This window comes from Natator depressus, chromosome 3, assembly GCF_965152275.1.
Source record: "Natator depressus isolate rNatDep1 chromosome 3, rNatDep2.hap1, whole genome shotgun sequence".
Taxonomy (NCBI): Eukaryota; Metazoa; Chordata; order Testudines; family Cheloniidae; genus Natator; species Natator depressus.
Window position 1 is genome coordinate 81,398,121 of NC_134236.1, and position 27,637 is coordinate 81,425,757.

General features: G+C 40.7%; 1 protein-coding gene across 1 annotated transcript in view; it reads right to left on the reverse strand.

The window, feature by feature from the left end:
* The window catches only part of PREP (prolyl endopeptidase), a 166,648-nt gene that overhangs the window by 77,706 nt on the left and 61,305 nt on the right, over window positions 1-27,637 (reverse strand). The window contains exon 8 of the mRNA XM_074948177.1: window positions 2,952-3,143. Within this exon, the coding sequence (XP_074804278.1) occupies window positions 2,952-3,143 (192 nt within the window). The remainder of the gene's footprint in view (window positions 1-2,951; window positions 3,144-27,637) is intronic.

The window sequence follows — 27,637 nt, forward strand, 5'->3', positions numbered from 1 at the left end:
TTAGTCTCTAAGGTGCCACAAGTCCTCCTTTTCTTTTTAAAACATGTGCTAACTACTTATGCTAAATAATCTGGTCACCTTGATTTTGCTGTGGCCCTTTCCCAGACCAGAAGAAGAGCTGTGTGTCTCGAAAGCTTGTCTCTCTCACCAACAGAAGTTGGCCTAATAAAAGATATTGCCTCACCCAGCTTGTCTCTCTAAGCAGCAAATACTCATTTAACCTTTGAATTCTTATATTCATAGCTTTTGTAGGAGGTGTTTCATTACCATGTCATCTTTATATCAAATTCACTTGACTCTAAGGCTTTCACGGCAATAAATTATTAACTGCCTTCTGCTACAATTGTGTCTTTCCAAACCAAATCTTGGAAGGATTAAAGCAATATGACATAATGGCAAGCTGGTCTTTCTTCACTACAATATCTTGCTCTTTAGGAATGAAGGATTATAGTTTCATCAGCTGCAATCTAGTGTTATTTTCTTTTATTCAGAGCTATGTCTCAAGATTGTTACAAGCACTCATGGTTCCTTTTGCACAGAGGAATACAGCCCTTTAATTTACAGGTGCCATCATATATAAACAAACTGTTTTAGATTATTTCATTTTAGTGTTGGCTTTAATATATATTTAATTCCCATTATCTCATGAAGCCACTCACCCATTGTAACAATTACTTTACATAGCTATCTCTATAAAGCTAAATATAGATAGAGTACATGCAGAGATTAAATTCTCAGAGTATTTCTTGGAGCCTCCTACACTCCCAACATGCTAGAAAAACTCCAGGGGAACTGAAAATATTTACTGGAGCTCCGCTCTGGACATTGTATATTTTGTGTATTGCTGCTCTGTATGTAGTGAAATTTTGATTATCCAGCCCACACTCACCCAAAACTTTCAGTTCAATGCAGGTCAAATATGTCCACTGATGTTTGGGTTGAAGTGTTTGAGCAATTTTTCAGTCTCTAATGGCACTGCCCTCAGTACTCCCATTTACCTGAACCTTTGGTTATCTAAATGAAGTCCTAGTTCCATTTGAATAGTCAAGGTTGCCAAATATAATCCCTTAAAGAGGTTTCTGATGCATTAAAAAAATTATTATATGACTATACACACATACTCAATTTGACTTTGCCTATAGAATGGAAAAGCTGAAGCAGAAATCTGCTGAGAAATAACCCCTCATGTGCTAAAATTAAAAATCAAGGTAGAGCACAGGATTTTCATTTCAGAAAAGTAATAACAAAATTTATTAATGCCAAGATCCATAGCATTTTGGCACCTTCAGACTTTTAGCTATATATTTAACTCAAACCCATATTTTACATTGCTGTTACCTATGACTTAAATATAACTTCAGAGATTGATGAACAGTTAGCAGATGACCAGAATGGAATATAATTTGTCAGTTCTATTATTTATCACACATATAGCACTGACAACGTACTCCGCCCTGCACAAGTAAAAGATGAAGGAGGTCCCTGCATCAGAGCGCTTACAATCTAAAATAGAGACCTAGAGGTCTCAATATTCGAGTATGACCAAACTGTGTTTGCCACCTTTGCAACCCTAAAACCTTGTGACAGCCAAATTTGACTTTGAGCATAACTTGGAATAGCATAGTCCAGTCATGCTCCATTCTCCCCCACCCCCCAATAATCCCTGTACCAGGGATAGAGATAGAAAATGGTGGTGTAGAGCTGGCTAAGGTGGTTCTATGCCAGTTAAGGATTCCTCATGCTGGAGAATTTCTCAGCTGCCAATTTAAAGCAGCTTTACAGCCCCTTTTGTGGCACACAGAAGCCAGGGTAGGGCTAGGCCCAGAGACTGCTGGATACACTGGGAAATCCAAAGGAGGGAATCATCCACAGAGTTCTTAAAAAATTATTCTCATGAACTCACAGCTTCTGGGTGTCATGGAAGAAGCGATCTAACAGTGAGTTGGAAGAGAAGAGAGCGGAGGCTGTGTTAGCTGGGATACAGCAGTCACTTTGTGAGTATACAGGACTCTATTATTTCATCACCAATGTAAAAAGCTATGCACAGGAAAATCTACACAGAATCAGTGAGGGGATTTGAACAAAAAACTGGTAAACAAATGTGTAGTTTTCAAACAGCCATTATTATGCTAGTCAGGTATAATTATACAATGTACTGTAGGGAGCATGGAGCACCTAGATGTATTAAATGCATCTTTGAAACACTGGGACAAAGATGCATCAGGATAGGCTTTTCTACAATTAATTCAGGCACATAAACACTAAGAATTCCCCCAAATGAGTGCATTTTTAAAAAAACTCCTGAGTTAGTGCAAAGTTCAGGAATTTACTGTATTGCATCTTTATTTTAATTAATTGAAAGTCAGAAGGTCCTGCTTTGACTTTTCCTTAAAAAACAAAATTCAAAAAAATCAAATACTCTACCCACCTCTTTCATGCCATCAAATCTTGCCTTGCCTCTCAGCACTCCCAATTCCTGACATCTCAAGAATGTCAGATCAAACCTGACTCTCAAAATCTGATCCCCTGGTTTGTAGTGTACTGTACCACTGCTAGGCTAGCTCTTATTTTTGTCTGCTTACAGGGCCCCAGTTAACATATCTGAGTGCCTGACAAATGTTAAATCAATCTCCACAAAGTCCCATGAAATGGGGATAGTATTAGCCTCATTTTATAGATGGTGAAGTGAGGCACAAAGAGACAAGCAATTTGAGCAAGGTCACACAGGAAGTCTGTGACAAGTGTAGAAACTGAACCTAGATCTCTCAAGTCTCAGTCTGGTGCCTTAACCAAAGTTATCTTTCAACTCAAAAGAATCCCTACAAATGTAAATAGGAAAAAAGAAAGAAAAAAAGGGGGTCTAAGAGACCAGCCCTTTTCAATAACTAGCAGACTGACTTCACTTGGAAAAAAACAAAACAGGACATCTTTCACTTGGTTTATAGTCTTACCTAGAACGTCTCTCTGCTGCTCAGGGACAAGCACTTTCCATTTGGATTCATCTGAATCACTGAAGTCAATATTGATTAATCGATAATTTGGAGCATGGCGATTTGTCTTGAAAGTGAACACTGTTCCCTCATTGGTGATATAGTCATACTCGCCATCAAAGTTGTCTATCAGCTTCACCCATTGAAGAATTCCTAAGAGCAAACAAATCATTCATATTAATTACTTACTCTTTAAAACAAGAAACATTTTATTTTAATACTTTACAATAAAGTTCTTCTGACTGCACAGTTGCTTCTTCCTCCTTCTACAATAATGACTATTAGTTATTCCTGCATATAATCGCAAACAAGCCTGGTGGTGAATACTTAATGAATAGCAGCAGCAATCTGACCAATTCAGAAATGAAATTCCAACGCATTGTTACTTTACAGCATTTGGTAGTTACCAAAAGGAAGATCAGACATATCAATATTAATTAAAAAGTAATTTTGAAGTTTGTGTGGCATGAATCTGATTTTCCTACGAACTTTTGAAAGTTCTTCACTGAGTAAAATGAGGGCAGTTTGCTTTTAAATCTGAATTGGCTTGGTTTTGTCACTTTGTACCATAAGCTTAGAATTGAATACGTTTGGGGATGGGAACAGACTGTATGACAGATTCCAGTACTTTTCCTCTTACTTTTACTATGTTTATATAGGTTTATAGGACCCTAGAAAGAAAAGGAGGCAAGAATAAACCGGTATACAAGACTTATGCTATGTCCAGAACCTAACCAATCAATTACACTTCATAGATGCAGCATCTGCCATACTGAAAATCAGGTTCCTTATAAAAGTAGAGGATACAAGAACATCACCAATTGCCTACTTGGGGATTCAAAAACACTCAAAAGAACTGAGGCTTGATTCTTTTCCTATCAAGGACAAACACTGTCATAATTTTAAAGGCCAGAAGGGACCACTGTGATCATGTACTCCTACCTCCTCTATTGCACAGGCCACAGAACTTACCCAAAACAATTCCTAGAGCATAACTTTTAGAAAAAAACCCTAATACTGATCTACTATTGCCAGTGATGGAGAATCCACCAAAGCCCTTGGCAAACTGTTCCAATGGTTAATTACTCTCACTGTTAAAAATTTACACCTTATTTCCAGTCTGAATTTGTCTAGCTCAACTTCCAGCCACTGGATTGTGTCAGACTTTCTCGGCTAGACTGAAATATTTGTTCCGCATGTAGGTATTTACAGACCTAGCCTTTTCTTTGTTAAGCTAAATAGATAATCCGTGTGTGTAGGTAAGTTGATATATAATGTACTGACTCCATAAAACACCAAATCAATTTATTTTTAAATCACCCCCCATTCAGTAATATGAACTGAAATAATGCAAGAAAAGTAGAGATTCTGGTTGAGCTTTAATTGCTGCAAGTAAAAAAACCAAAACAATCACTAAGAGAGCTATTGGATGGCTCAGGCCATTTTAATCCCATTAAATATAACAAGTTAGTTTATCAGAGCCTTCGAATACAACAATAAAGCTAACTCTTCTTAACTGCCATTTTGGTTGGAGAAACCTTCCTCCTCTTTACATGAAAGGTAATCTATTCGCCAACTAAATCCAACTATTTATATCACAACAATACAATGTTTTTATTTTTATCATTTACCTTTAACTTATATTAAATAACTTACAGTGAAATGAAGGCCGCTTGCGAATTGTATATTGGATCAGACCTGTGTTCTGTCCAATTCAGTATTCTGTCTCTGACAGTGGCCAGCGCCACGTGGAAAAATCCTTTCTCCAATGAAGTCAATGGGAGCCAATATTTCACCCCAGATGCATAATTGGAATGGTGCAGGTATGATGATGTGGAATAATCTGTGTTTTATGAATGCTTTATGATAATAGTTGGGGATCGTTTTAAAGCTTGATGCCTGAGGTTTAATATCCCTTCCAAAATGTTTGTTATAATAGTTAATAATAATTCTATTCTTGCAATCCATACAAATGTCCATTTTCTCTTTGAATCTTGCTAAAATCTTGGCCGCAGTTACATCTTGTAGCAAAGAGTTCCAAGATCTAAATGTGGGTTTATTAGTTTTGAATTTTCCATATTTCAGTTTTATTGAATGGCACATTGTTCTTATGTTATGAGATGCAGACAACAGGAGCTCCTGATCTACCTTCTCAGATCGTTCATTAGTTCATATACTTTATCACAGATTTCAGAGTAACAGCCGTGTTAGTCTGTATTCGCAAAAAGGCCCAACAAAGAAAATAACAGAACGCCACTAGCCATCACCTTCAGCCCCCAACTAAAACCCCTCCAACGCATTATCAAGGATCTACAACCTATCCTGAAGGATGACCCAACACTCTCACAAATCTTGGGAGATAAGCCAGTCCTTGCCTACAGACAGTCCCCCAACCTGAAGCAAATACTCACCAGCAACCACATACCACACAACAGAACCACTAACCCAGGAACCTATCCTTGCAACAAAGCCCGTTGCCAACTGCGCCCACATATCTATTCAGGGGACACCATCACAGGGCCTAATAACATCAGCCACACTATCAGAGGCTCGTTCACCTGCACATCTACCAATGTGATATATGCCATCATGTGCCAGCAATGCCCCTCTGCCATGTACATTGGGCAAACTGGACAGTCTCTACGTAAAAGAATAAATGGACACAAGTCAGATGTCAAGAATTATAACATTCATAAACCAGCCAGAGAACACTTCAATCTCTCTGGTCACTCGATTTCTGATCTCAGAGTGACTATCCTTCAACAAAAAAACTTGGAAAACAGACTCCAACGAGAGACTGCTGAATTGGAATTAATTTGCAAATTGGATACAATTAACTTAGGCTTGAATAGAGACTGGGAATGGTTGATTCATTATAAAAAGTAACCTATTTCCCCTTGTTTATTCCTTCCTTCCTTTCCTTGTTTATTCAGTGACAAATAGTGAGGGAGAGGCAAAGCACTTGACACAGTTTACTGAATCCTTCTCACTGCTAGTCTTCACATTAGAAAGTATAATGCTGAAGAGCTATATATGCCTGCACATATAAGTGTCTGAACTGAAAAGTTACGCTGTTACTATCTTCAAATTAATACATTACTGATAAGAACTACAGTTAGATTATTTTCTTCATTTGATTGAAACATCAATAAACCCAACAGAACAGGAAATCAATAGCATACCAATAAAAATGGTAGGGACAAAACCACAACATATATGACAAATATTTTTAAAAGTTTAATAATTTTGTTCTTGTATTGAACCTAAAAGGAAAAAAAAATCACATCTGTGAAGTATACAAATTCAGATCCTAAGTCTGCTATGAACTCTGAACAGGCCACAACAGGGAAGGACATGTGTGTACCCAAGGCTCACTGAAAGATCAGGGCTGTGGATTCAACAGATGGAAAAACTGATTTGATCAAGATGCAATTATGATGGCAAGAATGGCTACAGAGGGTCCCCCTCCACCCTCACCATTGCTTGTCTCATAGTAATGCCATCCACTTTGGGGGAGAGATGATGCATTGGGAGCGAGTCACTACTCATCGGTTTGAGGAGGTTCGAAGCAATTCCCATTATACTCCACACTTTGTGAGAAGTCAGTACATCATATATTTTGTAGCAAATATCTTCTCACATGTGCAAGTTGATGAGACAGGGTCCATCGATCAGCTAACGCTCCCTTTGGAGTTTTGCATCATCAGAGTGAAAGCAAGTTTTATGAACAATGTAAAAAATATCAATTACCTTTTTACATACTGTAGCACTCGATGTTAACTGGTAAGGATACAGATTTTAATCTCAAAGTTATGTTCCATTTCAGTTGTTGCCACTTATATTTTTGTGTAAGAACGATTGCTTCTCCATAAAGTACTGGGGACAGTCAGACTTTAAACTAGAATGCCTGGCTCAGCAAGAAAGAATGAACATTTGATGGATGGCTAAAGTTAAACTTAGTATTGGGCGGTTTTACTAACATCTAAACAATTCTGAGTACATAAAATAGGCCAAATTATACTCAAGAATCACATTTAGAAACTTAAGTCTGTACCAAACTTTATTCCATTTTTCAATTCCCAGACTTTAATCCAATTTGATTTTTAAGCCTTGTGAAAGGCATTGGAAGTTATGGATATAAACACTGAAGTGTTACTTTCAAATCATAAGTGAAACTTTCTTGCAGTACTCAAGCAATTAAGATGAATTCATCCATTTATGCAAGTTATTTGTACATTGGGGGCATATAAGAGTTACTTTCTGTTTATGCAATAGGCCTCACACCATTATGCCTCCCTTCTTTATCTAAAGCCACCCCTGTTCCTCCAGGAGCAAAAATCACATTTTAATTATATTAAAAAAAATCATTTCAATTCTTTCTCCACCCATTGTGAAGAACTCAATTGACTTGTCTCGGTTGCCTAGCAACTAGCTGGACCCAATAAGCCCTCACTAAGTGACTGTGGACAGAAGGGCCAACAGATCACCACTTAAGGCTTGTCGCAACAGCAGCACAGTGGCTGTTCAATGTGTTCCATGCTTATGCCAGACATGCTTCCTATACCAGCCCTTGCTCCAAACAATGCCTGCTCCTGCTCCAAACCTAGTCCCTACCTTCCTCTGAACTCCTGGCTCCAACCATTGGCTTGTTCCTTGACCCCTCCTCTGGTTCTGCCCTCTGATTCTTCTCAGACCACTAGGCAATATTCCTGTTCCAACCACTAGGATGCACTGCTTGTACCTCAGTGTGCAACACCAATGCACGCCCACTGTTCGTTTTTTAAAGACTAAACTTTGTAAGCCACTTTTTTAGCCATCCTCTGAAATCTAGATATTCCTTCTGCATGTACGTCTTGCAGGAAAGCAATACTTACACTCCAAATAGTTTAGAATTTTGTTAGTAGATTATTAAACATTTTTGTATTACAGGAAAACAATTCAGAATTATCTTGTTCCCACATCATTTCTGTCTCCCCCTCTCACCCCCGCCCTATTTAAGAGCTACTCATTATTTCTGACATCTAGGTACCTTTTGCCTCTAGATTTTCATTTTCTAAAAGTTGCATCATTCTTTGAAGATTCAGTTTACTACAATTAGTGGTCTACATAACCTTTAATATATTTCTTAAAGTGGTGCTTATGTTTAAAAGTTAACACATTTTATATGATTGAGAAAACTCTTTTGTCCTTGGAATGCCAATCTCTATTACTGAAGATCAGAGAGAAAAGGTGGGTGAGGTAATATATTTTATTGGACCAACTTCTGTTAGTGAAAGAGACAAGCTTTTGAGTTTACACAGAGCTCTTCTTCAGGTCTGGGAAACTTACTCAGGGCAAGTCTACACTACAACATTAAGCTGATTTAATTTACGTCGACGTACAGCCACCACAGTAATAACATTGATTTTTCATAGCCACACTATGCTCCTTCTGTCGGTGGGGTGCTACCACTGATTTAATTGACAGTGTGGGTCACTGTGGAGCACTGACAGTCCAGAGACCCACTGCCCGTGGCTGACAGCCTGGAGCCCAGCTGTCAGCACTGGGCTCTCAGCCCAAGTGACAGGGCTCCAGGCTGAGGTAGAGTTATTAGTTCAGTGCAGTGGGTGACTCACATCGGGGGTGGGGAGCAACATTGTAGTGTAAATCCTTACAGAGTTAGGTTGATGTAAATTGCTCCGCTTTCAACTTTATTCATCCCCCAGTCCCGCTCTGCCTCCAGGCCAAGCTCTGCCCTCACTCTCCCTCCACCCCCCACCCCAGCCCAGCTCCGACCCCAGCCACAGGTCCACTCCTTCCCCTGCTGCACCTCCAGCCCAGCTCCACCCCCAGCTCTGCCTTCAGCCCTAGCTCTGCTGCTGAGGAAGCCTTGGCTGTGCAGTAATAGAGGGGTGTGTAGACAGATTCCATTACTGGGAGGGGGAGGTGTGACTGAAAAAGTTTGAGCTCCAGTAGCATAGAGCAGGCCTCAGGGTGTCACAGCTAAATATAAGGTGGAACAAATTGTTTAGCATAAGCAGTTAACACATATTTCAAGGGAAATTCAAGGTGAAGTGGCCCGTTAACACCCCTCCAGTCACAGGGAGAGAAGGAAGCAGGGGAGGGAGGTAGTTAGTGGGTTACAGATTGTTGTAATAAGCCATAAATCCAGTGTCTCTATTCAATCCATGATTTTTAGCGTCATAACTTTGCCTGACACTAAAAATCATGGACTGAATAGAGACACTGGATTTATGGCTTATTACAACAATCTATAACCTACTAATAACCTTAGGATTGCTAGCCCTCAAAAACTGTCCTGGAGTCTTCAGGAATTAAAGAATAATCTTTAATTAAAGATTATGTCATGTGATGAAACCCCCAGCAATACGTCCAACTAAAATTGGCAACCCTAATAACCCCCCACAGAGGGACAGCCAGAGCCCCACTGCCTCAGGAGGCTGTCAGTGCCCCCCCCCAAATGACAATTAAATGGGTGAAAGCACTCACGGTGAGGACGCGCACTGTCAACAAAAGTGCAGACAGGCAAATCTGATTTAATTACTGTGGTGGCTGTACGTTGTCGTAACTTATGTTGACTTAATTTTGTAGTGTAGACTTGCCCTAAGCAAGTTTCCCAGACCTAAAGAAGAGCTCTGTATATGCTCAAAAGATTGTCTCTCTCACCAACAGACATTTGTCCAATAAAAGATATTGTCTCACCCACCCTGTCTCTCTAATATCCTGATGGTTATAACAACACTGCATACTAAAGATTAGGTTTAGCTGGCTAGCCAGAGCTGACAATCTCTTTCATTCCCTCTAAAACCTCAAGCATAGGATACACAAAGCCTTCCATTATAAATAATAAATATAATTGTATCATGAGATTTTATCTAGGATTCACCAATTGATTTCATTTCTCTACCATTCAAATTTTCTCTTGTTCCTGTCTTTAGACTAACCCCATCAGCAGGAACTGTTACTGCTTTTCTCTAGCAAATAATCTGCTCACAGTTCCTGTTAGACTTTTATCAGCTGTATCCTTTTTCTCCCTCTCATCCTATCATAGAACAGATTGTATCTCATGCTGTTCGGGATATACAAGAGAATCCAGGAATTGGCTTCCACTGCCTCTTGCGGTATGTTAAGGAATCCAAATTTTCCTTTTGGATAGTGTGCTCAGTTTAGCTGGATAGTGCCATTGTGCTTTTTTCTTCCCGATTCTTCATAACAACTGTATTCTTCTATGAGGTTTCCCTACTTCAACGTCAGAGAAGTGCATTACATGGCTGTCCTTACAAGTACTGAACCCATCACTCTGGCCTATCTCAGAGCTCATTACAAAAAACTACTAAAATACCCCTTCACCCTGGAGCAATTTTCCTAGGATATGCTCTGTCTCGGAATAGCTCAGTGGTTTGAGCATTGGCCTGCTAAACCCAGGGTTGTGAGTACAATCCTTGAGGGGGGCATTAGGGATCTGGGGCAAAAATTGGGGATTGGGCCTGCTTTGAGCCTGCGGTTGGACTAGATGACCTCCTGAGGTCCCTTCCAAACCTGATATTCTATGATCTCAAGTCCAATGTGCTTTTCCTTTGGGTGCAAAGATCTTAGTAACAAGAAAATTAATGTGAACATATTGTTTCCTTTTCCCACTAGCAGCCCAAATCAACCATATCTCTACAAAAACAACGAGGAGTCCGGTGGCACCTTAATGACTAACAGATTTATTTGGGCATAAGTTTTAGTGGGTAAAAAAACCCACTTCTTCGGATGCATCTGAAGAAGTGGGTTTTTTACCCACGAAAGCTTATATCCAAATTAATCTGTTCGTCTTTAAGGTGCCACCGGACTCCTCGCTGTTTTTGTAGATACAGACTAATACGGCTACCCCTCTGATACACATCTCTACAGTTAATCTATACATTCTATCTTCTAGACCACCTATTTAACAGAGAGCCCTTGAAGTCATTCTGGTTGGTTGTCAGTCCTCAAAGATCACTTACCCTCTGCTCCACTAATGTAAATCTTTCCTTAAATTAACCCATTCTAGCCTTAATACCTCTGAAGATAGTGGACAAAGCTGCTACTTGGTCAGGAATTTCCCCCCACCTTTTTAGACCTGCAGTATTTTCTTTACAGGTTTTTCCTATATCTGCTGGGGTCCTCCCCTCCATCTGGGTGGGTAATGTGATTCTGATTCCTCTTCAGATTGCTTGGACACTTTTTTTCAATTTTAAGAGTATGTCTACACTAAAATGTAAGCCTCGGCTCAGTCTCGAGCCCAAACTCCCCTTCTGTCCACATACAAATCTGTCTGACCAGGGCTAGTAAGCCCTCATAACCTGGGCCTGAGGACAATGCAGGAGAGGGTGGGTCTGAGCCAGAGTCCCATCCATCACCTTGCAGTGTGGACCTTGCTGTATTCCCATTAAGAGTTTTCTCAGCAAAATCTATTATGCACATTTCAAATTTTATATATACATATATAAAATTTTTGTTTTGAATTAAAAAGACCTGACATTTCAAGATATAAAAGAAAGAAATTAAGTACTTTTACAAGTAGAGTGTTCTTTGATTTCAAGGCTTCAATTTTGTTTCTATTCAAATGTTGCTTCTGTAAAGATGTAAAAATATATTTTTACAATAAAACTAAGAATCATCTCTTCACATAGCAGATCAGTTAGACGAAGACGTATCTTCCTAATGCCTCAATTTGAAAGATTTTGAATAATATCAATATAGTGTCTAGCCATAAATTAGCAATACTAATCTTCTCTTTGTTGACATTCAATTTGATACTGACAAGGAGATATTTACTCTTGCTAGTAGACTAAAGTTAATACTTAGATTATAAAGTATAAATACTCATAATCTCTTTGGAAATCGCACAAATCAAGCTATGAAAAATTTCTTCAGATTTAAATTTTACTTCATATTGCTAAATCAAATTCCAAGGTTGGTGAGCTTTGGGTTTGTTATTTTTAAATGTCTTTCCGTATTTCGTAAGGTTCAAGTTTCTTTTTGCTGCTTGTCACAGTACTAGGATATACTGACCTTGTTTCAATACTTATTATTGAAAGATTTACCTTGAAATGATAAAGTGAAAAAAATCATTCACCTTTTCTCTATTTAATTATTTTTCTTTTCACCCCATGTCTCACTTTCTTAATGATATCTAGTGATTTTGTACCTCTGTCATCTCTCTGCTATTATGTATCTCATTTTCATTTTGAATGTTCTGATTATTTTTTTTTAGCCTATGTGCCATCTTCTGACTCCTCCCTGTGAAGTTACTGTATCTGTATCTAGTACAATTTGTGCATTTTTTTATGCTGCACATCTAACCCCCAGATACCAGCATACATATAAATCCTTTACTCAGATATACCAGCTGAAAATGCTGTGAAATCTCACCTTTGCTCCGTCAATGACACCAGCCTGCTTGTCTACTTCTGTCCCAAGCACCTCTGAATTATCCCCCAAGCATGGGAAAAACTGCCCCTCAAAAATTCATAAAGCTGTCTTTCTTTTAAGTCCCACCTTAAATCTACTTCTTGGTCTTTACTACATCCATCTGGCATTGGTTAGGCAAATAGCTACTTCAGCTTTTCTGCTAAGCTTTTATTTTATTTTTACCTTCTCCTTTCAACCCACCCCTACAGTTTCATCCATCTGTAGAATCCTTCTTCTGAAGGTGGATTGTGAGCTCCTCGAGTTAGGGACTGCCTCTTTTGTAACTTGACTGTACAGGGACTAGCACAATGGGACCCTGATCCTTGATGTGTGTTCCTAGATCAGGGTGGGCAAAATAGAAATTGTATGGCAGGCCATGAATGCTCACAAAATTGGGGTTGGGGTGCAGAAGGGGGTGAGTCTGGGGATGAGGAGTTTAGGGTGTAGCAGGATGCTCTGGGCTGTGACTGAGGGGTTCAGAGAGTGGGAGGGCGATCAGGGCTGGGGTGCGGGAAGGGGTGCAGGTTCTGGCTGGGGGTGCAAGAGGATGCTCTGGGCTGGGATAGAGGGGTTTGGAAAGCAGGAGGGGGATCAGGGCTGGGGTAGAGGGTTGGGGCATGCGGAGAGGCTCAGGGGTGCAGGCTCCGAGCAGCGCTTAACTCAAGCGGCTCCCGGAAGCAGTGGCATGTCCCTTCTGTGGCTCCTACGTGGAGGCGCCTACGTGGAGGCTGCCCTGTCCGCTGGCACCGCCCCTACAGCTCCTATTGAAATGCTGGAGGACGCCAATGGTGTGCATAGGATCCGGAGCAGGGCCGAGCCGCATGGTGCGGCCCCCAACCCTGGTCCCCGGCAGGAGCTCCTAGGCCGACTTAAAATGGCTCATGGGCCGGATCCAGCCTGCGGGCCATAGTTTGCCCACCCCTGTCCTAGATGCTACCATAACACAAAAAATAATATTCAAATGTCAAAGGCTATCTTAACAAGGGAGATAAGTTAAAAATTCTACTCAGCCATCTCTGTGACTAAAGTTTTTACCCAATGCTGATTTTTCTTTGATGGCAACATGCTGTTTCAAGATCCTGGATTTCTCTCTCTTTATGCAACAAAAAGCATTAAAAGATGAATACACGTTCAAAAGAACAATCAGCACTGACAACTTAATAAAATGGAACAATCTAATTTCTAGTGAAAGAACAAAACAAAATTACTACCAGACAGAAATATGAACAGGCACGCTAAGAAAAACACCACAGGGTAGAGGAAGGAGTACCAGGAAGGTCTGCGAATGTATAAGTGCGTGACTGTTGTGTGTCCAGCTTATTCTGATAACCATCAGACATGCTCCCAGGTTTGCACAGGACAACAGCCAAAAGAAAATGGTTAATGGGATATGTTTTCTTGTTCTGCTGGTTCAACATATAAGCAGCCTCCAGAGTACTGTCAGAATAAGCTTGATAAAATAGCCACTACAAAAAAATCTCACAATTAGCTCACACACGTTTGTTTAAAACCAGAGCTTTAGACATCTACTTGCTAATGGCCAGTGCACTAGGAAACTTTTTCAAGTTACAGCCTTTAAATCTTCAATTTCTGCAAAATTTATGTTTTTATTTTAAACATATAGCTTTATGCTTGTGAAGAAAACCTTCCAAATATGAACCCCTAGTTCTATCTTTCTGAGTCAACACACAGCTCCCAGTGCCTCCACTGTTTAGATTTCCTAAATAGCAGCAAAGTGAAATTAACAAGATTAGTCAATTTCATGATTGGTAAACCCTAGGTGTGACATGGTCAAGAATTTTCACATTTTTATTCCCCTCCTCCCTTCTCAGAACAATAAGCAACAGAGGAGGCAGCACAAGGGCAGAAGCCCCCAAACAGCCTATGGAGATGTGTGCAGGTGAGACTCCTTGCTTTGCACGGCAGGCCGGGGGCTGGGGAAGTGAAACATAGTCGTCACTCCCAAGACTCACTCAGGAAGCTCTGTGGTCCATAGAGGAAGATTTTTGTTTTATTGAACGGCCATGAGTGAGGATAAAAGAAGCAGTGTGGTTTCAATTTAATGAAATTCATATTGCCGTTGAGTAGGTAAGGCGAAGCCTGTAAGCAGGGTCCAAAGACAGCGTCCTAGTAGGAATCCCAGCACACCCCGAGAACTGGTGGGTTGTGGGTAGGCGTCTCCGTGAGACAAATTCTTTATAAGAGACCATATATGTTACTGCCCAGTAGGTTTTCATTTTAACCATAAGATATCAATTAGCAAAATTAAGAGAGATCAGTTTACACACAGCATAAGGTAGAAAAACTGGATTGGGGGAGTGAAAACAACCTACAAATTTTACTACCTTTGACATTTCGCACTAAATCAAAGTTCACATTATGAAAGACATCTCTTTTCTTTTTCGCTATATAAAAATGTTTTCCATTTTAACTAGCGTCCCTATTTTAAAGGGACTTGTAAAAGTGTCTCTCTGGGGCACCTCTCTAGAGGTTTGGGTTCCCTTGCCATGTCCAATTACCACTACAGAGTCAGCCCACTTCAGGCCCCAGCCACCTAGTCCTTGCAGTGGGCCCCACCCTTGCAGGCCTTCTGACTTTGTTTATGGGTGGGGAAAAGCTTTTGTTCAAACTCGGAGACCAAGCCCTTCCCGAGGTCAACAAGAAGAGAAAAGGTCAATGGCACCACCTTTCTTCAGGAGTGCCTGTGTAGCAGCTTTACTGGAGTGCTTCCAGCCACCTAGCCAAATCAGTCTATCCCTGCCCTGATGGACACCTTGCAGAGCTAGGGGTGTCTCTCTCTCTCAGAGGTGGGGGATTCCTTCCACTGCTTCAGAAGCTGCTCCCTTCTTAAGGCTTCCCCTTTGCTGACTGCAGATTCCCCCTTTTAAAGTCCTCCTTCCTACCATGCACGATTGGCAGGAACCGAGGGGGCGGGGCTACCTTAGCACACAGGAACTCCTTCCTCGTCCATATGGCGTTTACACACCCTGTCACTGCTCTACTCTGGTTTTTATCAAGAAGTTCATGATTGCCTTGTTAAAACTATTAAACATACACAACATGCAAGAAATAAAACGAACACTGCACAGTGTGAAGGTTACAAAAACTGAGCGTGAAAGGCATTTTAACTAACCTGGAAAGTTGAACAGATGCTCCCTTCCGTTTTCCAGTAGCACAAAACTGGAAATGTTGTGTTACATAGATTACGATTGCGGGGAAGACAAACCGACAATGGCTATTACAAAATGTCACACTGTAAATTAATTTAGCTTTACAGGTATTGACAAAAAGTTATGAATTTTCTTCAGTTAATATTCAAACATTTTGAGGATGTCAGGCTGTCTGTCACTACCTTAAAATCAGTGTTCTAGAAATGAGAGAAATGCTTCTGATCTTAAGTCTATTGAGACATTTTTTAAACAACCAGCATATTCTCTATGAGTTAAACTAGAGCGTACTCTACCCTACTAGATAGTAATATATAATCAGAGTGCCTTCCGTTTAGAATCAAATTCATTTTCTATCAGACATAGACTTCAACTAATCCACAGACACTTACACATCAAGAATCAATGAATGTGCAAGACACAGCTGCCTTCTCTACAGCAGAACTAATAAAATGTCACGCTTGCCTAGTCTTTAATGATACCCTCATCTCTTCACTTAAAATTTACAGAGAGTGCGTGTAACAGAATTCCACAACTCATACTAAGCACCGTGTACATGAAATGTCGTGAGTAAAGATTACTGATGCAATTATGAAGTGGCAAATAACTGACGGAACACAGTTTAAATAACAGATATTAACTTGTGTAAAAGCTAAATCATAAAAATTGCTCAGATGCTTCTATTACATTACGTCTAGGTCTCTAATGTCTAAATGTAGAGCAGAGCTGATGTGTGTTCCAGAAGATGCTTTCCAGACGTAAACCCAGCATATCTGATTTAACAGCTATATTTTTAGACTTTGATTCAGTTGAGTAGAGTACACCAATACCTCTTGCAGCCCAAAAGTGGCTCACCAAAAATTAAGATATTAAAATACTATAAAAATGAAGAGAATAAAAACAGAGGAGAAATCTTGTCTAGTTTACAACTTCTAATAAATTATTATTCCCATTATTTGCAAAGTAACACTGCTAAGAGAAAGACTGATTTTTCAGTCAATCATCACATTGGGACTACCAGCCTCAGCAGAAAGGCCAGTGATTGAATGGACATGGAATCTAATCACTAGAGACAGTCCATGTAATCAGACCAAAGACATAACATGGAGAAACACATACTGCTAGTGCCTATGCTATGGCAATCTGGTCATGGAGAGAAAATTTCATTCGCTATTGCTGTCAATCAGCATATTTCACACACACGATAAATTATAAATTAAAAAGAAATTAACAAAAGATTTCCCCATCCACCTAGCAATGACACAGTAGTGTAAGTGACAGCTCACATAATAATAGAGACCTGTTTCTTCCATGAAGCCTACAAAAATGTTAGCTAGTTAATAGTTGAGTAGGAGGGCAGCTGGAGGTCATTTTGTTTACTGCAGACATATACATTGGTAGTTCCAATGTGTGTGTTTGTCAACCACTACATTACTCTGCTTTATCCCCTTTCTCCACCTCTATCACTTATCTTTCAGAAGGTAAGATCTTTGTGACCAGTGCTGTCTTACGCGTTTGCCTAGCAAACTGTTGAGAGCTACCCGAATGTAAATAACTAAATAATCATAATAACAAAATGTTGTGAGAGAAAGGAAGAGAGAGAGAAACAGGCAGAGGGACTGAGCACACCTCTTCATTGGAGCATTCCCTCACAGAAAGGTAAACACTCTGATAAAGCTCAACCCTAATGATTAAGAGCAGTTTACCAGAATTTCAATTTGTTTGGTTTTCTGTAAAACACATAAGCTACAAGAGAAATTTCCTGCTCAATAATCTGAAAACTAACATGACTTGTGGTGAGCTTTACAGCACACAATATCCCCACAGGCTTAAAAAGAGTGTCAACATATTTCAGGGAACATGACCACCAACAGGTAAAGAAAGGTCTGTGTTAACGTATTTAGAAACAATTTAGGGCTAGCAAACGACGACAGGACAACACTTATGGAGAGGACTTTTAGACTAAGATCTCTGGGGCAAGGATTGTTTTTATATTTGTATCTTGTACACTACTCTGCACACTGTCAGCATTTAAATGTGTGGCGGTGTGTTTAATTCAGCACTACTTCTCCATCTGTAGAAATGGCATGAATATGAAGCCTCAAGACCTACACCATTAGGAGAGTCAAAACAAAGGGCTTAATCCTGCATCAGCTTCAACAGGTCTACATATTTTACAGGGTTGTAAAATAGACTCCCAAATGCAGTAGTTTCCAGGAGGAAGGATTCATTTCTATAAATCAGTCATGCTATCTGTAACAGATATGGTAATTTCCTGCAATATCCTTGGGAGACCTTACTGAAATAAATTTAAGTATCTTTCGTGTTCACTGTATTGGTTTATGAATTATTGTGGGCTGGGATTGCATGTGGGGACCTTCAAAGGACTATATAGAACAATGTGCCAGATGAGCATGGACTTTTGGGACAGCGTCAGGTGGTTTGCCTGGGGAATCTGAATGCAAATTTCCCCACTTCCAATTATGCAAAACCACAGCCTTTTCAAGTTACACCCTGAGGAGGGGACCATTGTCTGCTCAATACCTGTTCCTGCAGCCTCAAGATTGTAGGCCCAAGCTGTATACAGCTTAACATTGTAGTTATGTTCCTGAAAAATGCTACTTTAAGCAAAACGACGTTAAGCAAATCCAATTTCCCCATAAAAATTAATGTAAATTGGGGGCGGAGGGCTTTAGGTTCCAGGGAAATTTTTTTCGCCAGACAAAAGACACTATACATACATACACACACACATAGTATAAGTTTTTAACAAACAATTTAATACTGTACACAGCAATGATGATTGTGAAGCTTGGTTGAAGTGGTGAAATCAGAGGGTGGAAGAGGGTGTGATATTTCCCATGGAATGCCTTACTGCTAAAGGATGAATTGGCACTCGGCTGGGCCCCTCACACTCTACAAGGCAGCAGGAATGAAGGGAGAGGAGACAGCATGACAGAGAGAGACAGACACACACCGTGTGTGTGAGAGAGACATGGGTATTGCCCCTTTAAGTACGCTAACCCCACTCTAAGTACACTGCCCTTTTAAGTAGATCAGCAAATTGAGACAGCAGCTGTTGCCAGCAAGCTCCCTACATCCTGTCATGTCGTCCCCCACCCACCCTGTGGAGATGGGGTAAAGGAGCGGGGGCCAGGAGCAGGGGGAGGGGGACACCCTGACATTAGCACCCTCTTCCCCCCTCCCCTTGCACAGCAAGCAGGAGGCTCCAAGGCAGAGGGCAGGAGCAGCACATGGCAGTGGAGGAAGGGACAACTGAACCATCTGGCAATTGATAGTCCGCTGGGCTGCTGCCACACAGGGAACGTAGGGGAGCAGGGAGCTGAAGGGGGGGGGCTGCTGGTCCACCCTGGTTTCAAGCCCCCACCAGCTAGCTCCAACGGGCTGCTCTTTCTGCAAGCAGTGGACAAAGCAGGCGGCGCCAAACAATGTTATAAGGGAGCAGTGCGCAACTTTAAATGAGCATGTTCTCTAACTGATCAGCAACGTAACAATGAAACAACGTTAACCGGGACGACTAAGTGAGGAGTTACTGTAAAGGAAAAACTAAACTAGTCATTTGGGGGCTAGTTCTGAGCTAAGCTGCTATGAACTGGAGACCACAGAAAAATTCTTTTGTGGGGTTAGGACGACTGACTGCCACCATAACCCTTGTTGGAGTTAGGGTGTGATCTCTGGTAAGCTCATTAGTATGCGTATAGGTTCTTTTATTGTTCTTCATATATTTTCTTTGTATCGCTTTCACCTTAAAAATGAATGTGCTTGCTTATAAAGTGCTATGTGGTAACAACTATGGGCAAATACAACTATTCATAATCTTCAAAGAGAAATAGGTTACTGTCACCATGTACTATATCCAGAGAGCAAAGGGGAGCCCAATTGGCTTTCTTCCTCAGCACACTCCCAGGAAATGGGTGACTCCTGCCTCCTATGTTGCCCATAGGAGGAGGGGAGCCTGTCCTAGCTCCATCCCCCTCTCCCACCTCATCACTATAGATGTTCCCAATACAGTGTTTTGCAGTATGGACATGGCTCTTCAGAATGTTCAGGTATTAGTTTGGTATGCTGCCAAAATTCTCCTGACAAATCGCTATTTCCATTCTGTCACTTGCTTTCAATAATTTAACTCTGGAATTTCATGAGATAAAGACACTTCTGCAGCCAGAGGGTTTTGCTCCTGCCAAATTTCAGAAGCCAGCTAAAAACAAATCAAAGTGTTCAATCTTCTTTTAAAAAAAAAAAAGTCACTAGAATCTGTTATAATTAAATGTTAGGTCACCTAAATATGGGGGTCGCTACCAGTTCCCCCATAATATTCCAAAATTATTTGTACTTGTTTGAGATATGTGCTCTGTATCAGACACAGGTGGATAGGTGTTGGGAGGAAAGAAGGGAAAATAGTTCCCTTTACGCGGAAAAGGGAGAACTCTATTGGCAGTTTCATCTCACTGGAAGATCATTCTCATATTTCTGTCAATTTCTGATAGGAATCATTGTTCTCTTTCAATCTCCTTTAGCAATCAAATAACTAGTTCAGTCAATACCACCTGGCCATTACTCACTTCTGTGTTTAAAAATATACTAGCTAACTCCCCTGACTCCTCCCTGGCTATTGCCACCTTTCACTAGCAGATTTGTACTACTGGCAGAAGACTTCTCCCTGCAAACTTCCACATAGGCAAAGCAAGGTGGCAGAGGACCCTGAGGCAAGACTAGGTTAGGGGTCCCACTCCCAAATCCAAAATCTAAAATTTTCCTTAGCTTTACCATCTTGGAAAATCAGAACATATCGATAATACACAATGTGCAGGCTATTTACACATTTATACAAAATGCTCACTGGCAGTGATGTAGTGCTAAATTTTATAGTGCAGGAGCCCTGCAGAAATTAGTTCAAAATTGTAAACCTGTCACATGTGAGATGGATTTCGGAGACTATCTTGTGTGTGATGTCGCCATAAGATACAGTACCCATATTCAAAACTTAACATTTTACCAGTAAATTTTATCTAATTGAAAATCTGCACAAAACCAATTATGAGTTCCCACATTACTGCTAAATACACATATTGTATTAACATAAAACACAGGTAATTCAGCTTTTATATATCAACTTTAAGAAGTAGTAAGGCACATCTAAAACACACACAGTTAGTCAAAATACCCAAGATCTTGAGTTACCATATGGATTTTGATACTGTCTCACATGATCGTCTCATAAACAAACTAGAGAAATATAGCCTAGATGAACCTACTATGAAGTGGATGCAAAATTGGTTTGAAAAGCATACTCAGAGAATAATTATCAATTATTCACAATCGAGCTGGAAGGGCATATCGAGTGGGATCCTGCACAGATCTGTCCAGGGTCCAGTTCTATTCAATATCTTCATAAATGATTTGGATAATGGCATAGAGAGTACACTTATAAAGTTTGCAGACGATACCAAGATGGGAGGGGTTGCAAATGCTTTGGAGGACAGAATTAGAATTCAAAATGATTTGACAAACTGGAGAAATGGTCTGAAATAAATAGGATGAAATCAATAAGGGCAAATGCAAAGTACTACACTTAGGAAGGAACAATCAATTGCACAAATACAAAATGGGAAATGACTGCCTAGGAGGAATACTGCAAAAAAGAAACTGGCAGCTATAGTGGATCACTAACTAAATATGAGTCAACAATGTAATACTGCTGCAAAAAAAGCAAACATCATTCTGGGATATATTAGCAGGATTATTGTAAGCAAGACATGAGAAATAATTCTTCCACTCTACTCAGCACTGATAAGGCCTCAACAGGAGTACTGTGTCCAGTTCTGGGCACTACACTTTGGGAAAGATCTGGACAATTTGGAGAAAGTCCAGAGGAGAGCAAAAAGATGATTGGAGGTCTAGCAAATTTAACCTACAAGGAAAGATTGAAAAAAAAAATGGGTTCATCTAGTCTGGAGGGAAAAAAAAACCAAGAAAACAATCTTCAAGTACATAAAACATTATAAAGAAGAGGGTGATAAACTGTTCTCCTTAACCATTGAGGACAGGACAAGAAGTAATGGACTCAAATTTCAGACAGGGAGATTTAGGTTAGACATGAGCAAAAACTTCCTAATGTAAGGGCAGTTAAGCACTGGAACAAATGATCTACGGAGCTTGTGGAATCTCTGTCATTGGAGGTTTTTAAGGACAGGTTAAGAGAAACACCTTCAGGGATGGTGTAGGCTAGATAATACTTAATCCTGCCTCAGTGCATGGGACTGGACTAGATGACCTATCAAGGTCTCTTCCAGTCCGATAATTCTATGACTGTGTTACTCCAGTACCAAATTGGTGTAACTCTACTGAAACTAAATTAATGGCTGTAAAAGGGGAGTGTTGAAATGTGGAATCAAGCCCAAAATATTTGTACCTTAACCCACAGTTTTGCCCATAGAAAAACTTGCAATTTGAGCACAAATGGCACTTGCTTGGCATTCGTGAATCATGTGTGTGGGCATCAAATGCAACCAATGGCAACCAACCAACCATTAACTCCTCAGGTTTTCTCAAAGATCATGATACCTAGTCCATCACTACACAAGTCAGACACTTACTGTATGTCTACTTCTATACCACAGAAACGTTACTTTAGATTAAAAAACAGCCCTCACTAATGTCTGTAACATCTTCTAATTACCTCTAAGATACACAAACTACTTGGATGGGGTTTAATCCTACCCCATATGGGGCAAAATTCACTGCTATGCTCCAGCTATTTTGGACCACTCCATAAACCCAAATTAAGTGGCTGATCAGACCAGGCTTACAATGGTTTTTGATTGTCCAAATGTTGCGTAGGAGCTAGAGTGCCCCCAGTGAATCTAGTCTAGTTAGGAGAAACACATTCTAACAGAGTAAAAAGAAATTAATTCTGATCAGGGGACACTCCACATCCACTCCCCACTACCCTCCCCATGAGTCCTCACCCCCTTCCCCATCCCCTGCAACTCTCTCCCACCCCCTAGATACCCACTCCCCATCCCCCACCCTCCAGAGCTCGGAACCACTGCAACCCTTCCCCTGGAGCTGCTCAGCTCAACCACAATGGGATCCGGGCATCCCCTGCACTCTGCTCACCCAGCCCATCTGAGCCCACACCCCCCACGTGGCCCCCCAAGGGTGGCAGTATCACATATGGATGATGCCATTTTGCAGAGTGCGTCACTCTGCTACCACCAGCATCACTCTGTACGCAAAACAGCATCCTCTGTGCAGTGTGATCTCACATACACCATGTGCGAGGTCACACAGGTGGGGGCAGGGACAAGCGAGGACCTACATCCTGTATTCTGGGTGTGCATCAGTGCTACCTTAATAACCCTTCTCAATTTCGAACACTATGGCTCTTACCTCAGTTCTTTAAGGTGACTAGATAGCATGATAAACGTTTCACTACCAGAAATGTCTACCTTTAAACACCTTTACTGGCACCCATACCAGAGGTTTTGTCCTCCATAAACTGCATCCCTAATTTCCTTTTTTCGATTTCCCTCAATTTTCAAATTAACTGCCACTCCTTTTTTGTAATCCTGTGCTATACAACTTGATATGTGGGAAACAGTTCCTTATTTAAGAAGGTCCTGTAACTAGTTTGCTTCTTTGAGATCTATTTTCTCTTCCCAGAACTTTCATGCATAGTCTCATCTCACCTATTTTTAAACACGGCATTTTTGCCCTCATCTAATATTTATCAGTCAGGCTTTTGCTCTCTTAGGGCTTTATCCAAAGATCGCTGAATTCAATTAAAAGAAACACCATCCTCCACAAATTTTCTTCAGTAAGCTTTTAGTCTCCTCTAGCACATATAAGGTTCCTGACCAGCTATTTCTGATGTTCCCCTTTCTCTCTTGTAACCTTTAAGAACAGTCTCAGAGCACTACAGTCATTAAACTCCCAATATACAGTATAATTTAAGAATGCCACTATTTCTGAAGTGCTGCAGCCATTCACAACACTGAATGCAGTGAAGCTGCAGTAGGAACACACATGAGTGGAAATAGCATAGTGGTAGCACTGCTCAGTCATCATAAATCCACTCTACATCCCACTTGTTGGCTAAGTCAACAACATGGACATATAACCCTAGTCAGAGAGCTCTTCAGTTCATGGACAATTACATCTTCAAACATTCCCCTGACTGTCAGATTCCGATATCTTTTCGCTACTATGCCTTTGTCTACACTGGTCGCAGCGGCATGTAGAGTAGGTGTAGCTGCAATAAAAAGCAGGCTGCGTCCACACTGTGGCGCGTAGCTACATGCGGTAGTGAAAGGCTCTGATGTGGGTAGGCAGCGGGGAAAGGCTCTGGTAGTCTTTCCCTGTTGCTGGAGTCTTTCACTGCAGTCAGGAAACGCTCCAAAAGCAGGACACTACACTGCTAAAAACAGCAGTCTAGATGAGGGAGGCACTGCTTGAATATGTAGAGAGTAGATAAGGTATATACCCCTAAGGTTCTGTCAACTATTTATTCACCTAAGCAGCGCCTTACTATTTACACTAGTGTTTACACCAGTGCTAGGGGGTATGCAGCATCCGTACTCGACATACTGCCATAAATGCAGACATGCTGGGGTTCTCCTGAGACCTCTTCCACCCAGTTCCCCAAAAACTCAGTTTGACTCCAAGCTTGTCCCTCAGGTTCCTTTATTTGGCATACAGCAAAGCTATGCTGAGTTGATCAGACTCAAAGCATAGAGGGTAAGCGTAGGGCATACCACACATCCAAAGTTAGCACTAATTAGCTAGCACTAACACACATGCATGCTTCACTATACATTGCATCATACACTTCATGATTGGCTTGGTTACTTTTCAGGAACCAAACCCTGAACAGCATGTGTTGTTCACGTATAACCTGATCTTTACATTCCAGGTATATCTTGTCCATTGACCCTAATACCAAGGTGTTCTTGCTTATCTTAGCTAGCACAGACATCCTGACTCAACACACTTCTTATTAAGTCCCTTTTTACAACTCAACCTTCCAGTCACCTTCCCAATCATGCCCACTAAGAAATGAGGTCTTATTTATGTCAGGTTACTAATGCCCAGCCAGGCCTACAAGATATAATTTATGTTGTGTGAATGGTCAGAACTAATTTAAGCTCTGAGCACACCTTTGTCTAACACACTGTTAATAGCAGTGCAAGTTACACTGCTACTGTTTTCAGGAGCAGACGATCACAGTAAACATTTTAATAGCTCATTAAGGAGCTTTGTGGAAACCTGTGACTTGTCAGTTGTTGGAAATGAATATTACTGACATCTGTTCAGTTTTGACTTTATGATTGAAAGTGAAATCTTACTTCCAACCACTGTAATTCAAATTATAATTCAGAGAATACAGTAGTGCCAACAGACACCAATCAAATGTAGGACCTCATTGTGCCAGCTACTGTACAAACACACAACAGCAGAAAGCCCTTACCTAAAGGGCTTACAATCTAAGTAGACAAGAGCCAAAGGAGAGAGGAGGATTATTATATCCCCATATTATAGATGGAGAACTGAGATAGAGCTATTAAGTGATATGCCCAAGTTCATACAGAAAGTCTGCAGCAGTGCCTGAGAATTAAATCCAGATCTCCTGAGGCCCCTCCTTCCCCCCATCCAGTCCAACAGGGTCTTTTAAACACAAGACCATTCTTCTTCTTCTTTAAAGAGAAAGCGCCTTTCCAAAGAAATCATGAACAATCTTTTAAAAAGTTTTTCCTTATTAATCATTTTTATTTTGTAGCCGTGTATCAAACACTTGGTAATAGTGGTATTTTCTCTGTCAGCATTTAAATAAGTGTTTCTAATATGGACGGACTCAAAGGAAAGACACTTGGAATTATTACATTTTCTGTCAGTCACCAAAGCTAGCAAAACATTCATGAAATGACACAGCTACAGATGATACCTGATTCAATTTTTTAAACAGCATTTTAATTTCTCAATTTTTGGCAAACCATCATGGCACCAAAGAAGGCAACAATGGAGCATCACAATTCTCCATGCAAACAAAAAGTGCACCCAAACCGTATTCCATTATAAGATAATCAACTTAGAGACCATAAGCAAACTAAGGATTTGTACTGGCTTTCCCTCCCCCGGCATCCACACACACTAGTATGACACGGGCTGAGGTGATATTCCAACATTTATTCCAGGTGACTGCTTTTCAAACTCCGCCTGCTGTGCCTATAATGTAGGCATGTGTATACTAGTACATACTGAGAGAGAGATGGAGAACTGCTCATGCGTGTAACTCTTTCCTTCCTTAGCAAATACAGCCTTAATGTACAAATGACATATTACAGCCATTGCTATTATACTAACACTTCCATTATGATCCTTGTTTCCAGAGATTCCATTTTGTGACTGTACTTATCATAGCAAGATAAGTTTCACTTAAATTTCTGAGGCAAGTTCCTCACCCTCTGTTCCCGACCCTTTTCAATGGGTAAATAAGGCAGAGCAGCTTAAAGAGGCCCGAAAAGTCTACAGCTGGGGGAGGATTTCCCCTGGTACAGGCACTGTGGATGACAGCAGCAAAGCTAACACCCAAAGATGCCATCACAAGACTGGGTGTGCAGCATATGCCGGGGTAGGACCGCAACACACACAACATTGTAGAGATTCCTAGCAGCCCCACAGCCCAGAAAGGCTGCCGTGACTCAGACAGGCCCCTAGGACTCTCTCAATTACTCCAGGAACCTCTGCAGCCCAGGACGGGGAGGGCACAAAGGTAGCTCAACGCCACATTATCCCCTCCCTTGGGAAGGAAGTTCCATGCTGGGCCTTTTATTTAGTAACAGTGGAAAGAACCAAAGTGCATTAAATTTACTGGGCCTTGTACCCTTTATTGGCAGACATAGCATAAGGTACTGGGCATAGCTACAAATTGCCCCTATGGATTTTGGGGGAAAGAGGGGAGGCAAGGCAAGACAGTCACTCAAATCTCTGTAATTCTTAACATATGAAACTTGACCACCATTAATCACATAGCTTGTCTGTGGAATCTTACATAAAAGCTGTTCAAAATTTATTAATTTCATTCAGGAAAGTTATTAGTTTAAGAGTGTCCAATTACTCTGATAAATGGAGTTTTGTCAGTTCTGAAGACCAGCATTGATTAAAGAGGCGCATTGTGAAAGTGTATCACGTTATTTATTGAAGAAGCTAAACAGATCATATTTTCTTCTTTTTTCTTCCCTTATTGCCCCCTACCATCTGCTGTTTTTCAATTTGAATTGTTCACCTCCTATAAAATAAAAACAACATTTTGGGACTGACAAAACCAAATAGTAATTAAAAATCCTTAATACAGGTTAAATAGAGAGAAAGCTGGTTATTGTGCTCTTCTTCAGCAAAGAGAATATAATTATTGGACTTTTAATTGTTTGAATAAATCAGTCAGGTAGAGAAGGAAATAAATTCTAATAAAAACCTGCAACTCTATACACTGTGCAATACAGAGTCCTCTATACTGGTTAATACCGATCCAATTCGGTTAATACTGATTTAAGACAATCTGCCACAAAAAAAAATTAATTATTTCAGAGCTCAGGAAAAGAAAAATCAGGTATTTTCATATTTATTTCCTCTTCATTGCAGGGAACTGTTGATGGCATTTTTGCTAGTGCAGTGGCTAAGAGAAATTGCTTTATATGGTATTGTGATGGGGCACACTTGCTCCATACTGGACTGGGAGGGGTTAACCCTACATTGTTGGCTGAGGAAGCCACGCCCCCTCAATTCTACTGAGCATGCTCCAAATGCACCAGTATAAAAGGGTGCAGCTCAGGTCAGTTGGGGCTGACTGCCGGAAAGGAAGGATGTGTACGGCAGGCTCCAGCCAAGGATCAGCTGAAGCCAGAGGCCAGGGGAACCAGAGATGCCACAACCAAGGCAGACATCAGGCTACCTACAGAGGCCCGGCAGTGTCCAAAGTTGCCGGAGACAGCACAGCCTAGGGAATCCAGAGACAGCCAAGAT